Source organism: Zea mays, chromosome 10, assembly GCF_902167145.1.
Source record: "Zea mays cultivar B73 chromosome 10, Zm-B73-REFERENCE-NAM-5.0, whole genome shotgun sequence".
Classification (NCBI taxonomy): Eukaryota; Viridiplantae; Streptophyta; class Magnoliopsida; order Poales; family Poaceae; genus Zea; species Zea mays.
In genome coordinates this window covers 81,688,024-81,700,361 of record NC_050105.1, presented here as the reverse complement: position 1 = coordinate 81,700,361, position 12,338 = coordinate 81,688,024, and the positions used below count along the sequence as shown (strand labels likewise).

At 41.5% G+C, this 12,338-nt stretch overlaps 2 protein-coding genes across 14 annotated transcripts; both read left to right on the top strand.

Moving 5' to 3' along the window:
- Positions 1-488: 488 nt before the first annotated feature.
- Positions 489-4,085, top strand: LOC109943015 (tricin synthase 1). Of its 2 annotated transcripts, XM_020545736.1 has the most exons (6): positions 489-557; positions 1,305-1,870; positions 1,977-2,030; positions 2,761-2,844; positions 3,393-3,931; positions 4,018-4,085. In XM_020545736.1, the coding sequence occupies exons 2-5, from the start codon at positions 1,574-1,576 to the stop codon at positions 3,555-3,557; spliced, it is 600 nt and encodes a 199-aa protein (XP_020401325.1). In that variant the 5' UTR covers positions 489-557; positions 1,305-1,573; the 3' UTR covers positions 3,558-3,931; positions 4,018-4,085. The 2 variants fall into 2 exon arrangements, with proteins under 2 accessions (XP_020401325.1, XP_020401326.1); XM_020545737.2 differs by lacking the exon at positions 4,018-4,085 and having other exon boundaries at positions 2,761-2,833; positions 3,393-3,529.
- Positions 4,086-4,257: 172 nt separating this feature from the next.
- LOC103641291 (O-methyltransferase MdmC) lies at positions 4,258-11,791 on the top strand. 12 transcript variants are annotated; one of them, XR_560216.3, is made up of 10 exons: positions 4,258-5,568; positions 5,675-5,728; positions 6,459-6,542; positions 7,091-7,216; positions 7,716-7,783; positions 7,869-7,938; positions 8,199-8,264; positions 8,343-8,420; positions 8,638-8,755; positions 11,517-11,729. XR_560216.3 is itself a non-coding variant. In XM_008664646.3 (10 exons), the coding sequence occupies exons 1-9, from the start codon at positions 5,272-5,274 to the stop codon at positions 8,686-8,688; spliced, it is 894 nt and encodes a 297-aa protein (XP_008662868.1). In that variant the 5' UTR covers positions 4,258-5,271; the 3' UTR covers positions 8,689-8,731; positions 11,517-11,791. The 12 variants fall into 12 exon arrangements, 3 of the variants coding, with proteins under 3 accessions (XP_008662868.1, XP_008662867.1, XP_008662866.1); XR_560217.4 differs by lacking the exon at positions 11,517-11,729 and adding an exon at positions 10,820-10,870; XR_560215.2 differs by lacking the exon at positions 11,517-11,729 and adding an exon at positions 8,836-9,105.
- The last annotated feature ends 547 nt before the right edge of the window (positions 11,792-12,338 follow it).

Genomic DNA, 12,338 nt, shown 5'->3' with positions numbered 1-12,338 from the left:
TACACGTGGGTAACCCTGTCGAGCCACTTCGGACGAGCAGAGGCAGGGCGATGGCGACGCACCTAGATTCTCCCTCCGCCGTTCCAGCGACCACGGTAGACCATGGTTCCATCTTTCCCCGCACACCCACCCGCAGAATCAATGGAGCCCTGGACGAGCGATGGAGGCACGACCACGGTCAAGATTTATACCCCGAATTGGAGTCCGACCAAGGGGCATAGATCCCGCGCGGTACAACGGCCCGCGAATTTGGCCGAGCGCGCACATTTCTCCCCCACCGAACTCCGCGGATCCAGCGATTTGTTGCTACCAGCGAGCGCCCAGGTGCGTGGTGGAAGATGGCTGACAAGGCGGGTCCCCGGGCAGTGACAGACGTGGAGAGCCAGGGCGGGATTTGCTGTGCCGAGCGCGGATTGGAAGGCTGACAACCCGACCCCACCCGACAGCGCGGGGGTAGCGCTGGGCTGGCGCGCAAAAGGAAAAAAGGGAGAGTGGACCGAGAAGGGATTTCGGTAGTGGGCCTGTGCAGGAAGGTGATTCGACCCAGGTCAGTTCAGGTGAGTTCTCTTTTTTTTCTTTTTGTTTTCTTTTGTTCATTTCTGTTTCTTGTTTTCATTTCAAATTTGAAATTTCAAACTCGAATTTGAGTTGTGGTTTCCACTTCAAGTATGCACAACCCAAAAATTCATAATGGATGCATAGAAAGGTATCGTTTTATTATTATCTTATTATTTTATACCTTTAAGTAAAGGCAACGACTGCTATGCAAACAATCCTTCTGTGCAAGCGTGCAAGCAAACCATTTGATCCATTAGATTGTGATCCAACCGTAAGTCATATTTAACATTTAAACCCTTCCACCACCAGCTCAATAATCTTTATAAAAAAACTCCTAATAAACCATGATTGTATATGTGGTTGGATCGTAATCTAATGGATCAGATGGTTTGTTTGCACGCTTGCATAGAAGCACTGCTTGCATAGCATTCGTTGCCTTAAGTAAATGCCTATAATCATGCATTTTAGGAGAATATCATTTGTGAATGTGTGATCGAATTAAAGGTTAAAATCAATAAAAATGAACCTATGTTGTTTTGCTTATTTTTAGAGAAGTAACACATATTCCCTTTTAAGAATTTATTTATAAACAGTGGAAGGTATCCTGAATATTATAGTTCATGAGAGGACTATTCTATTCTAATGTTTTAGGATTTATATTTGGTTAGAAAAATTTTAGTATTGCTTAAATTTATTTATTTCATGATGTTTTTTCTCTGACGCAAATTTTTGGGCTCTACACTTAGACCATGTGGAAACACTGGGGGACGATAGAAATTAATAACGTAGAAGGAGGCGCCGTGGAAACTCGCTGCCGCCGGCGGTGAGAGCCCGCCGAGAAACGAGATCATTTTTTCCAATGCGAGCGGCGGCGCCAGGAAAGGCAAGCAACTGATATCACTGCCACGTGGGCCCTTCCCCTTCGAGGAGCGGCGCAACCGCGCTTCGCGTTATCCGAATTCCGAAAAAAACCAACAGCGCGGGCGTGGGGTAACTGACGTGTGGGCCGAGAAACATGTCGTCTCACCTCGCCGCGGCCGCTTCCGCCCTTCCTCTCCCTCTTCCTCCGCCGGCGGTCGCCGCGCCTTCCCGCGCCCTCCGAGCTCTAATCCTGTCCCGGGGCGGCGCCGCCGCCGTATGCTCCAGTCTGCGCCGCGGCGGCACGCCGGCATGCCTCGTGCGTCGCCTGTGCTCCCACCACTCCGCCGCGGCGGCGGCGACGGCGTTGGAGGAGGCGCGGCGCGGGCGGAAGCAGCTCGGAATGACGCCTGCGCTCTACGACTACCTCCTCGCCAACGTCCGCGAGCACCCCGTGCGCACTCCCTGTCTACGCGTTTCTGTTTCGAGCCCATTTGCCACTAATTTTGGGGTCACTCACGCTAGGTTCTGACTGAGTGCGCCGTCCTGGATGGTTCCAGATTCTCCGGGAGCTTCGCGAGGAGACCGCGGCTATGAGGGGGAGCCAGATGCAGGTGCGTGGCAATGCATTCATAGCATGGCATCGATGAATTGTTGTGTCCTTTTTTTTTTGGCTGTTCCCATCGCGTTAGTTGCATAGTTAAAGTGCTTATGGTAATAAGGTTCTGCAAGAACAACACAGTAGTCCGTTATACTGCCAAAACTGGGAACTCCGATCAACGATGCATCTCTGATGTAAAGCCCGGTATTTCATTTGCAGTTCTTCAATGTCGCCGCTCATTTTCGATTAGTTCTCAAAAAGTGCCATGATAATGTTGGCATTTGGTACTATCGCACTGATGCTTCCACGTTAGACTATCTACAATTTACTCATCCTCGACTCCTCGTACATATATTCAAACTTTGCTCTGTAAACGGTGCAATCTACGGTGTAGAACATTGCAAAATAGTATTTTTTGGTAAACTATTGGTGCTGTAGACGGTCTTACATTTTGCATATGCACTACAACTATATTTTTGGAGGTTATTAGGAGAAATACAGATAATCCTGTTTTGCTGAGCCTACTATTTTGCTTAGTTGCAGTTTCTTGCTATCCCCTTAAATCGCCTTGGTCTCCTTTAGCATATCAATTATAATTTGCCTTTTGCAGTATTTTTTCCCTGAAAATATTATGATGGTTTTCATACCTACTGTAAAGCTCAAGTTTTGCGTATATTTTTCAAGAAGCAAGCTACATAAAAGTGCCCATCGGCCAGTCTAATATGGTGCCTTTGTCTCTGTAGGTTTCTCCCGCTCAGGCTCAGCTGTTGTCAATGCTTGTGCAAATCCTTGGGGCGCGCCGTTGCATTGAAGTTGGTGTGTTTACTGTATGTTAACTGATTACTTTACCATTTTGGATTTTCCTACCATCCACACCCAGTCAGTGAAAACATAACAATAGCAATTCCCAATCCACTTTTTCTTCATGGAACTCAAGTGTGGTGTTATAGCAAACTAGAAATGTTAAGGCCTACATCAGCTAAGCTTTGGTAGTCTAGGGTGCACTCCTTCAATTGTTGAGGAAATGTATATAGTTGCACATATGAAGCTTTCTATAGAATTGTTGATGTGATTAGCTATCATAAGAAACATGGTGTTTGTATCAGTAAGCATATATGAGTGGATAAAAAATTTCTTTGTGAAAAACAAACTATTTGGTATGTCCTGTCTAGCGCTTACCCATGAAGTTTTCCATGGTATATATTGCAGCATGTTGAAAGTATACCTAAATCCTGCAGCTTGGATAAGCTTTTCTTCCTTCTTCTGCAACAGAAAACAATCATTGTCCTTGTGAAAAACAACTTCCTATACAGAAATTCCAAAATATTGCAAATCATGTTGTTTGTGTCTTAGTAGTGCTTTCATCTTTCTATAGGGGTATTCATCATTAGCTGTTGCACTGGCCCTTCCTGAATCTGGTCACTTGGTTGCTTGTGAGAGGGATGACAGATGCCTAGAAGTTGCCAAGAAGTACTACCAACGTGCTGGTGTTGCACATAAGGTAATTGATGTTAATATTCACCTCTTGTACCTTGGATAGAAAGTTAAATCATTTTTTATGATTCTTAAGCCAGCTCTAGATTTTTTTGCATAACAAAGTAAATATGCTTAAAGTAGTCCAATAACCTTTTTGTGCAAATTTGAAAATTCTTCCAAGCAAACTACTTTTCAAGCTCTTCTCTTTTATTTTTTTATATCTGTATCATTGTTCTTATATTGTTTTCTGTGTGTCTTGACTATTAAGTTCTGCACAGCAGTGCAGAAAACTAGAAAAAAAATCTGGTACACCGCATATTGCATCTTTTTCGTTAGAAATCTAATCTTCATGATACTAAGCACTTAAGCAGTAATTCTCTTTCATAACCAACTCTACGCATTCAAAGCCGAAATGCTATCTGGATCTGCCCTACAATGGTAATAATTGGTATTATATGATAGAGTCAATTTATGCTTTTATACTCTAAAATTTCTGTGTGGATTGGTGTGTAAAAAATCATTAGATTGATGTGAAACATGCTTTGGCTGCGGATTCTCTAAGATCTCTTCTTGATTGCGGCGAAGCTTCCAGGTATGCTGATGGTTTGTAACAATCCATTATCAAATAAGTAACCTCTTAAATTTCTATCTAACCTTTACTTTTCCATCTTCTCTAGCTATGACTTCGCAGAGTGGACCGAGAAGGGATTTCGGTAGTGGGCCTGTGCAGGAAGGTGATTCGACCCAGGTCAGTTCAGGTGAGTTCTCTTTTTTTTTTTTCTTTTTGTTTTCTTTTGTTCATTTCTGTTTCTTGTTTTCATTTCAAATTTGAAATTTCAAACTCGAATTTGAGTTGTGGTTTCCACTTCAAGTATGCACAACCCAAAAATTCATAATGGATGCATAGAAAGGTATCGTTTTATTATTATCTTATTATTTTATACCTTTAAGTAAAGGCAACGACTGCTATGCAAACAATCCTTCTGTGCAAGCGTGCAAGCAAACCATTTGATCCATTAGATTGTGATCCAACCGTAAGTCATATTTAACATTTAAACCCTTCCACCACAAGCTCAATAATCTTTATAAAAAAACTCCTAATAAACCATGATTGTATATGTGGTTGGATCGTAATCTAATGGATCAGATGGTTTGTTTGCACGCTTGCATAGAAGCACTGCTTGCATAGCATTCGTTGCCTTAAGTAAATGCCTATAATCATGCATTTTAGGAGAATATCATTTGTGAATGTGTGATCGAATTAAAGGTTAAAATCAATAAAAATGAACCTATGTTGTTTTGCTTATTTTTAGAGAAGTAACACATATTCCCTTTTAAGAATTTATTTATAAACAGTGGAAGGTATCCCGAATATTATAGTTCATGAGAGGACTATTCTATTCTAATGTTTTAGGATTTATATTTGGTTAGAAAAATTTTAGTATTGCTTAAATTTATTTATTTCATGATGTTTTTTCTCTGATGCAAATTTTTGGGCTCTACACTTAGACCATGTGGAAACACTGGGGGACGATAGAAATTAATAACGTAGAAGGAGGCGCCGTGGAAACTCGCTGCCGCCGGCGGTGAGAGCCCGCCGAGAAACGAGATCATTTTTTCCAATGCGAGCGGCGGCGCCAGGAAAGGCAAGCAACTGATATCACTGCCACGTGGGCCCTTCCCCTTCGAGGAGCGGCGCAACCGCGCTTCGCGTTATCCGAATTCCGAAAAAAACCAACAGCGCGGGCGTGGGGTAACTGACGTGTGGGCCGAGAAACATGTCGTCTCACCTCGCCGCGGCCGCTTCCGCCCTTCCTCTCCCTCTTCCTCCGCCGGCGGTCGCCGCGCCTTCCCGCGCCCTCCGAGCTCTAATCCTGTCCCGGGGCGGCGCCGCCGCCGTATGCTCCAGTCTGCGCCGCGGCGGCACGCCGGCATGCCTCGTGCGTCGCCTGTGCTCCCACCACTCCGCCGCGGCGGCGGCGACGGCGTTGGAGGAGGCGCGGCGCGGGCGGAAGCAGCTCGGAATGACGCCTGCGCTCTACGACTACCTCCTCGCCAACGTCCGCGAGCACCCCGTGCGCACTCCCTGTCTACGCGTTTCTGTTTCGAGCCCATTTGCCACTAATTTTGGGGTCACTCACGCTAGGTTCTGACTGAGTGCGCCGTCCTGGATGGTTCCAGATTCTCCGGGAGCTTCGCGAGGAGACCGCGGCTATGAGGGGGAGCCAGATGCAGGTGCGTGGCAATGCATTCATAGCATGGCATCGATGAATTGTTGTGTCCTTTTTTTTTTGGCTGTTCCCATCGCGTTAGTTGCATAGTTAAAGTGCTTATGGTAATAAGGTTCTGCAAGAACAACACAGTAGTCCGTTATACTGCCAAAACTGGGAACTCCGATCAACGATGCATCTCTGATGTAAAGCCCGGTATTTCATTTGCAGTTCTTCAATGTCGCCGCTCATTTTCGATTAGTTCTCAAAAAGTGCCATGATAATGTTGGCATTTGGTACTATCGCACTGATGCTTCCACGTTAGACTATCTACAATTTACTCATCCTCGACTCCTCGTACATATATTCAAACTTTGCTCTGTAAACGGTGCAATCTACGGTGTAGAACATTGCAAAATAGTATTTTTTGGTAAACTATTGGTGCTGTAGACGGTCTTACATTTTGCATATGCACTACAACTATATTTTTGGAGGTTATTAGGAGAAATACAGATAATCCTGTTTTGCTGAGCCTACTATTTTGCTTAGTTGCAGTTTCTTGCTATCCCCTTAAATCGCCTTGGTCTCCTTTAGCATATCAATTATAATTTGCCTTTTGCAGTATTTTTTCCCTGAAAATATTATGATGGTTTTCATACCTACTGTAAAGCTCAAGTTTTGCGTATATTTTTCAAGAAGCAAGCTACATAAAAGTGCCCATCGGCCAGTCTAATATGGTGCCTTTGTCTCTGTAGGTTTCTCCCGCTCAGGCTCAGCTGTTGTCAATGCTTGTGCAAATCCTTGGGGCGCGCCGTTGCATTGAAGTTGGTGTGTTTACTGTATGTTAACTGATTACTTTACCATTTTGGATTTTCCTACCATCCACACCCAGTCAGTGAAAACATAACAATAGCAATTCCCAATCCACTTTTTCTTCATGGAACTCAAGTGTGGTGTTATAGCAAACTAGAAATGTTAAGGCCTACATCAGCTAAGCTTTGGTAGTCTAGGGTGCACTCCTTCAATTGTTGAGGAAATGTATATAGTTGCACATATGAAGCTTTCTATAGAATTGTTGATGTGATTAGCTATCATAAGAAACATGGTGTTTGTATCAGTAAGCATATATGAGTGGATAAAAAATTTCTTTGTGAAAAACAAACTATTTGGTATGTCCTGTCTAGCGCTTACCCATGAAGTTTTCCATGGTATATATTGCAGCATGTTGAAAGTATACCTAAATCCTGCAGCTTGGATAAGCTTTTCTTCCTTCTTCTGCAACAGAAAACAATCATTGTCCTTGTGAAAAACAACTTCCTATACAGAAATTCCAAAATATTGCAAATCATGTTGTTTGTGTCTTAGTAGTGCTTTCATCTTTCTATAGGGGTATTCATCATTAGCTGTTGCACTGGCCCTTCCTGAATCTGGTCACTTGGTTGCTTGTGAGAGGGATGACAGATGCCTAGAAGTTGCCAAGAAGTACTACCAACGTGCTGGTGTTGCACATAAGGTAATTGATGTTAATATTCACCTCTTGTACCTTGGATAGAAAGTTAAATCATTTTTTATGATTCTTAAGCCAGCTCTAGATTTTTTTGCATAACAAAGTAAATATGCTTAAAGTAGTCCAATAACCTTTTTGTGCAAATTTGAAAATTCTTCCAAGCAAACTACTTTTCAAGCTCTTCTCTTTTATTTTTTTATATCTGTATCATTGTTCTTATATTGTTTTCTGTGTGTCTTGACTATTAAGTTCTGCACAGCAGTGCAGAAAACTAGAAAAAAAATCTGGTACACCGCATATTGCATCTTTTTCGTTAGAAATCTAATCTTCATGATACTAAGCACTTAAGCAGTAATTCTCTTTCATAACCAACTCTACGCATTCAAAGCCGAAATGCTATCTGGATCTGCCCTACAATGGTAATAATTGGTATTATATGATAGAGTCAATTTATGCTTTTATACTCTAAAATTTCTGTGTGGATTGGTGTGTAAAAAATCATTAGATTGATGTGAAACATGCTTTGGCTGCGGATTCTCTAAGATCTCTTCTTGATTGCGGCGAAGCTTCCAGGTATGCTGATGGTTTGTAACAATCCATTATCAAATAAGTAACCTCTTAAATTTCTATCTAACCTTTACTTTTCCATCTTCTCTAGCTATGACTTCGCATTTGTTGATGCTGACAAGAGAATGTATGAGGAATATTATGAACTTCTACTGAAGCTAGTAAGATCTTTTTTTTTGTTCGTCAATTGGATATATGTAAAACACATGCTACTTTTTGTACCTTCCCCATAATGTTCTCTCTTTTTAACTCTTCATGCCACTTATACTGTTTGAAGACATCATCTTTAACAACCTTTGTTATCTCATATTGGTTTGTATATAAGGATTTCCCTATATATAATACATCTATATAATGATAATAGTATTTATGTATGGACTTATGGTGCTTTATGTGTTGACAATTCTGTTTTCTTCTGTAGGTAAGAGTTGGTGGTTTAATTGTAATGGACAATGTCCTTTGGTATGGAAGGGTTGCCGATCTACTGGTCAGTTATAATGTCTTCTAAATTTACACAATGTGTGTTATATGGTACACATCATTTAGCACATCTAGCCTTTTTCAGGTTGATGACCAAAAGACGATCAGTATAAGGAACTTCAACAAGAAAGTTTTAGAGGACAAGCGTGTCGATATCAGCATGGTATGCTTTTCCCTCTCCTTGTAATATTTTGGGTACTTAATGAATTGCATGTAAGTGTTTATTACATCTAAACTTTTATAGGAATTTGAAAATCATGCACAATTTTTTGTCCTTCAGCATAGGAGAGGCAGTACAAATTGCGGTTTGTAGCAGTACTGCAACATCGGCATTGCTACGTTTACTAACAATGGCATTATTTTATTTGGGACACTTGCAGGTGCCAATTGGAGATGGGATGACAATTTGCCGGAAGCTAGTAGATACTTGAGTTCACAACGTTTTTGTGTAGATGCGGAAAACTTCTTACCAAGGTCAAGCCCTGAAAAATCAAACTGGTATGCATTAATCAAGTAAAAATGATTATAGGTGATGAACCTCTTGGCATTGACAATATCTGTACTGCAAATGTTGCTAGTGGCCTGGGCTCTACTAACCACAGTGGTGGGGAAGCAGTTGGTGGCAGTAATTTTGATTCGCTGCTTAGAACGCTGAGATGAGTGTGGCGTGTCTTGCACACAGTATAACTTGAATTCAAGTACAAAACCAGTGTTATGGTGTTTTGTTGATAGACCACAGTTTCATCTCAGGTGTATATGGAACTATGGAAGTGTGGTGCACGTATTAAATTGTGAGTCGTGATCATCCATTTTATATCTAATGGTTGCTCTATATATTTTACAAACAACATCTTCTATTACTACACTCTGTCACTTCTACCCTGCTCAAAAGGTGTTTTTTTTGTAAAATGTATAAAGTAGCGAGGGATGTTAAATCATGATTTGATATGTGCACCATATAATTCTCTTGATAACCACCTCCTGGACCACATGCTAGGAATTGCAAGCAGATGACAAGTACTTCTATTGCAGCATTTTGCTGTGACCTGTGAACCAATCCACAGAGTTTTGATCGTTAGCATTCCTGAAGCTTGTTTTGGAATGCATTGGACACATGAATGTCATGTTTAGGCTACTGACTGTAAAATTTCGCTGAATTCCAGATAATTTGTGAACTGAATGGCTGGTCAAAATTGCTCAAACAAATCTTCCAAATCCTAGACATAGTATGGTTTACTCTTTTTCTCCAGAGGTGTTTTGTGGCACCTCGCTGTCCCATCGCTCGTGATTTCTGGCACGCTGTGGGGATCCAGATCTGTGATACCCAATTTTCTGAAAAGAAGTTAAATTTATTTTTCCCTTTTCTTTTGTGATCTGTGTAGTTGGAGTTTTTTAGGAAGCATTCACCAGTAAAACAGTAGATTACTTGTTGGATTTGTGCGCTGGGGTCGGGAGCAGACGTGAGAGCGAGTTTGGGCCGTGGATCTCGATCCGGTGGTGGGGAGCCCATTAGTTCCCCCCTTAACCCTAGCCGCCCCCTCCCTCTCACTCCCCCACCCCTTTGGCCGCCCCCCTCTCTCTTCCTCTCTTCCACTCTTGCAGCCGCCCCAATTCCTCTCCTTCTTCCCCAAGTGATTGCAGCTCCACCCCTCAACCCTAGCCCCCCCACCTCTTCCTCTCCAAGGTGGAGCCTTCCCGCTTGGTATCCGTCGTGTGGGTGCGAGTCTTCCATGGGAGTTTGGAGGGAGGAAGAAGGAAGAAAAGGAGGAAAGGAGGAACCCAAGGTGATTTTCGTGATCATTTTGTTGTATTTGTGCTGCAATCCAATTGGTTATATGTTTACCTATGCGATTTGGTAGAGGTGCTGTCCAGAAATTTAGTGGGTGGACGAACAACAGTAGTTCTAGGGATTTCTGGGAATTTTTCGTGGGCAATTAGTGGGGATCAGTGGGAGAATCATGTAGAGCTTTGTCATACCTTTCCAACGAGTACTTATGCGCTCGATTCGGAGTTATAATTTAGGAGATATCGTTGTTTGAATCCGGTTACGTTGCTGTCCAAAAAAACAGATTTTTCAGGTGGGTGAACAACAGTAGTATTAGCAGTTTCTGCGAATTTTTCGTGGGTAATTAGTGTTAACCAATATGATAATCATGTAGGACTTTGTCTTATCTTTCCAATGAGTACTTATGCGTTTGATTTGGAATTATATTTTAAAAGATATCGCTGTTTGAATCCGGGTATGTCGCTGTCCAAAAGACAAAAAAACAGATTACATGGTTCATCTTGTGGACTATTTTGGGCTAATTAAATGTTGGAATTTAATTATAAATTGTATACAAAACTTGTGGGAAATTTTATGTAGATGCCTCTGGAGTTTTTGTTTGTTACCACTGATGTCATAATTTTAAAGTTATGAAATTATTAAGCAGCGCCGCTGCAGTTTGGTGGGAGTGGGGAGAGATGTAACCCGCGGCGGGGTTTGAGTTTGTGCGTAGGTGCGGCGTCGTTTATGAGCCTGATTATGCGAAATTGGTGCACTAAGTTGTGTGTCAAAAACAGGTGGTGGACTTCCGGATCGTACTTAGGGATTTGCCCGAACTCCCGGTAAAGGCAAGTAAATACAGTGGTGGTTGCTACCGTTTGGGTTGCATCCTAATCCCTGTCATTGAGTATGCATAAGTTATAATTATGTTAATCATTGATTTCTATGATGAAGTTTATTTGTTTGGAAGTATTAATTCTCAATTGTCTAATATTGTTGATGATCATAATTTGGTAATGATATATGTGGTTGATTTCCATCTTGGATGAAGTTGAAGTATCTTTTTGAATCACGTTATATGAAGTGTTGTAGGCATGACATGCACATCGCATCATCCATCTTGCATTTTGAAGTTATGTCGCGATCTTATGGTCCGACTGTACCGGTACATTTTTAGCATTGTACGTTGCCCGAGGAGGGGTACGATGCGGCTTCATATCCTTAGAGATATGAAGGCAGAAGTCATTCTTGCATTTGCAGACATTTGCACTCATGAGGCATATATGAAGTGTGACATTACTATGTTACTATTGTGGTTTCCACCTGCGAGGTGTGGTGACTAGGTGTGTTGTACGTTGTATACGTGCTGCACCTTCGTAATAAGAAGGTTGTGGAATCAAGTGGTGGTAAAACAATGTTCTTATGTGGTTAAACAGTTTGATATTATTTTACTTGCTGAGATGTGTCATCTCACTCTTACATTACTCAATGCAGGTACTTTATACATGCTGGGAATGAGGGGAGTAGCAGCACGTCCACTTTCACTCTCACAATAACGTTGCCCAGGCGCAGCCATGATTTAATTAGAACTTATTGTCAAAGGAAGTTTGTTTTTTAACTAGTCGTGCACACTAGTTAATTCAGATCATGTCGTATGTTTAACTTCTCTTTGCTAGCCGATTAATAATACTTAGTATGTTTTTGTCATGATATAAGTTTATACACTGTTGCCCCCTCATTTATGCAAATTGCAAAGGGGATGCTGCCGAAATTTTATATATAGATGTCAGAAGTGTTGTTTAGTAGCATTCTGGGGTGTTTGTGGACCCCGGGGTGTTACAGTTGGTATCAGAGGATAGGCTGTAGATTCTACGCAATTTGAAGATAAATTTGACACACTTGCACATATAGGAAGGGTATGGGTTCGTATATCTTTCATATTAGTATTTTATTGTATAGATGACTAGAACTTCCTTACTCCAAATCCCTTTATGGTTTGATGTGGTATGTCGTTAACGATGTAATGCTTGATATGATATGTTACTTCTATTTAATATTGATTTCTTGATGTGGTTGTTATTGAAGATATTATGCAAGTGAAGCTACTAATGTACTTGTTTTATATACATATCGTCATGATGTTTTTTTAGATGCAATGTTTTCAAATCTCTGAGCTATTACCATCATATATTTCTATATGCTTGACTGTGGATGTTTTTTTCCCAAAAGGATTCTTGGGTTCTTGTACTTATAGGACCGATTGTTTATTGAGCTTGTGTATATTGGGTCTAATCCAACTTGGTGTAGTGTGAAAAC

Excerpts from the sequence above, each read along its gene's own strand:
- LOC109943015 (XM_020545736.1), top strand. The coding sequence starts at position 1,574 with ATGTCGTCTCACCTCGCCGCGGCCGCTTCCGCCCTTCCTCTCCCTCTT. Across the intron at positions 1,871-1,976 it reads CCAACGTCCGCGAGCACCCC|ATTCTCCGGGAGCTTCGCGA; the intron begins GTGCGCACTCCC and ends GGATGGTTCCAG. Across the intron at positions 2,031-2,760 it reads TGAGGGGGAGCCAGATGCAG|GTTTCTCCCGCTCAGGCTCA; the intron begins GTGCGTGGCAAT and ends TTGTCTCTGTAG.
- LOC103641291 (XM_008664646.3), top strand. The coding sequence starts at position 5,272 with ATGTCGTCTCACCTCGCCGCGGCCGCTTCCGCCCTTCCTCTCCCTCTT. Across the intron at positions 7,939-8,198 it reads ATGAACTTCTACTGAAGCTA|GTAAGAGTTGGTGGTTTAAT; the intron begins GTAAGATCTTTT and ends TTTCTTCTGTAG. Across the intron at positions 8,421-8,637 it reads AGCGTGTCGATATCAGCATG|GTGCCAATTGGAGATGGGAT; the intron begins GTATGCTTTTCC and ends GGACACTTGCAG.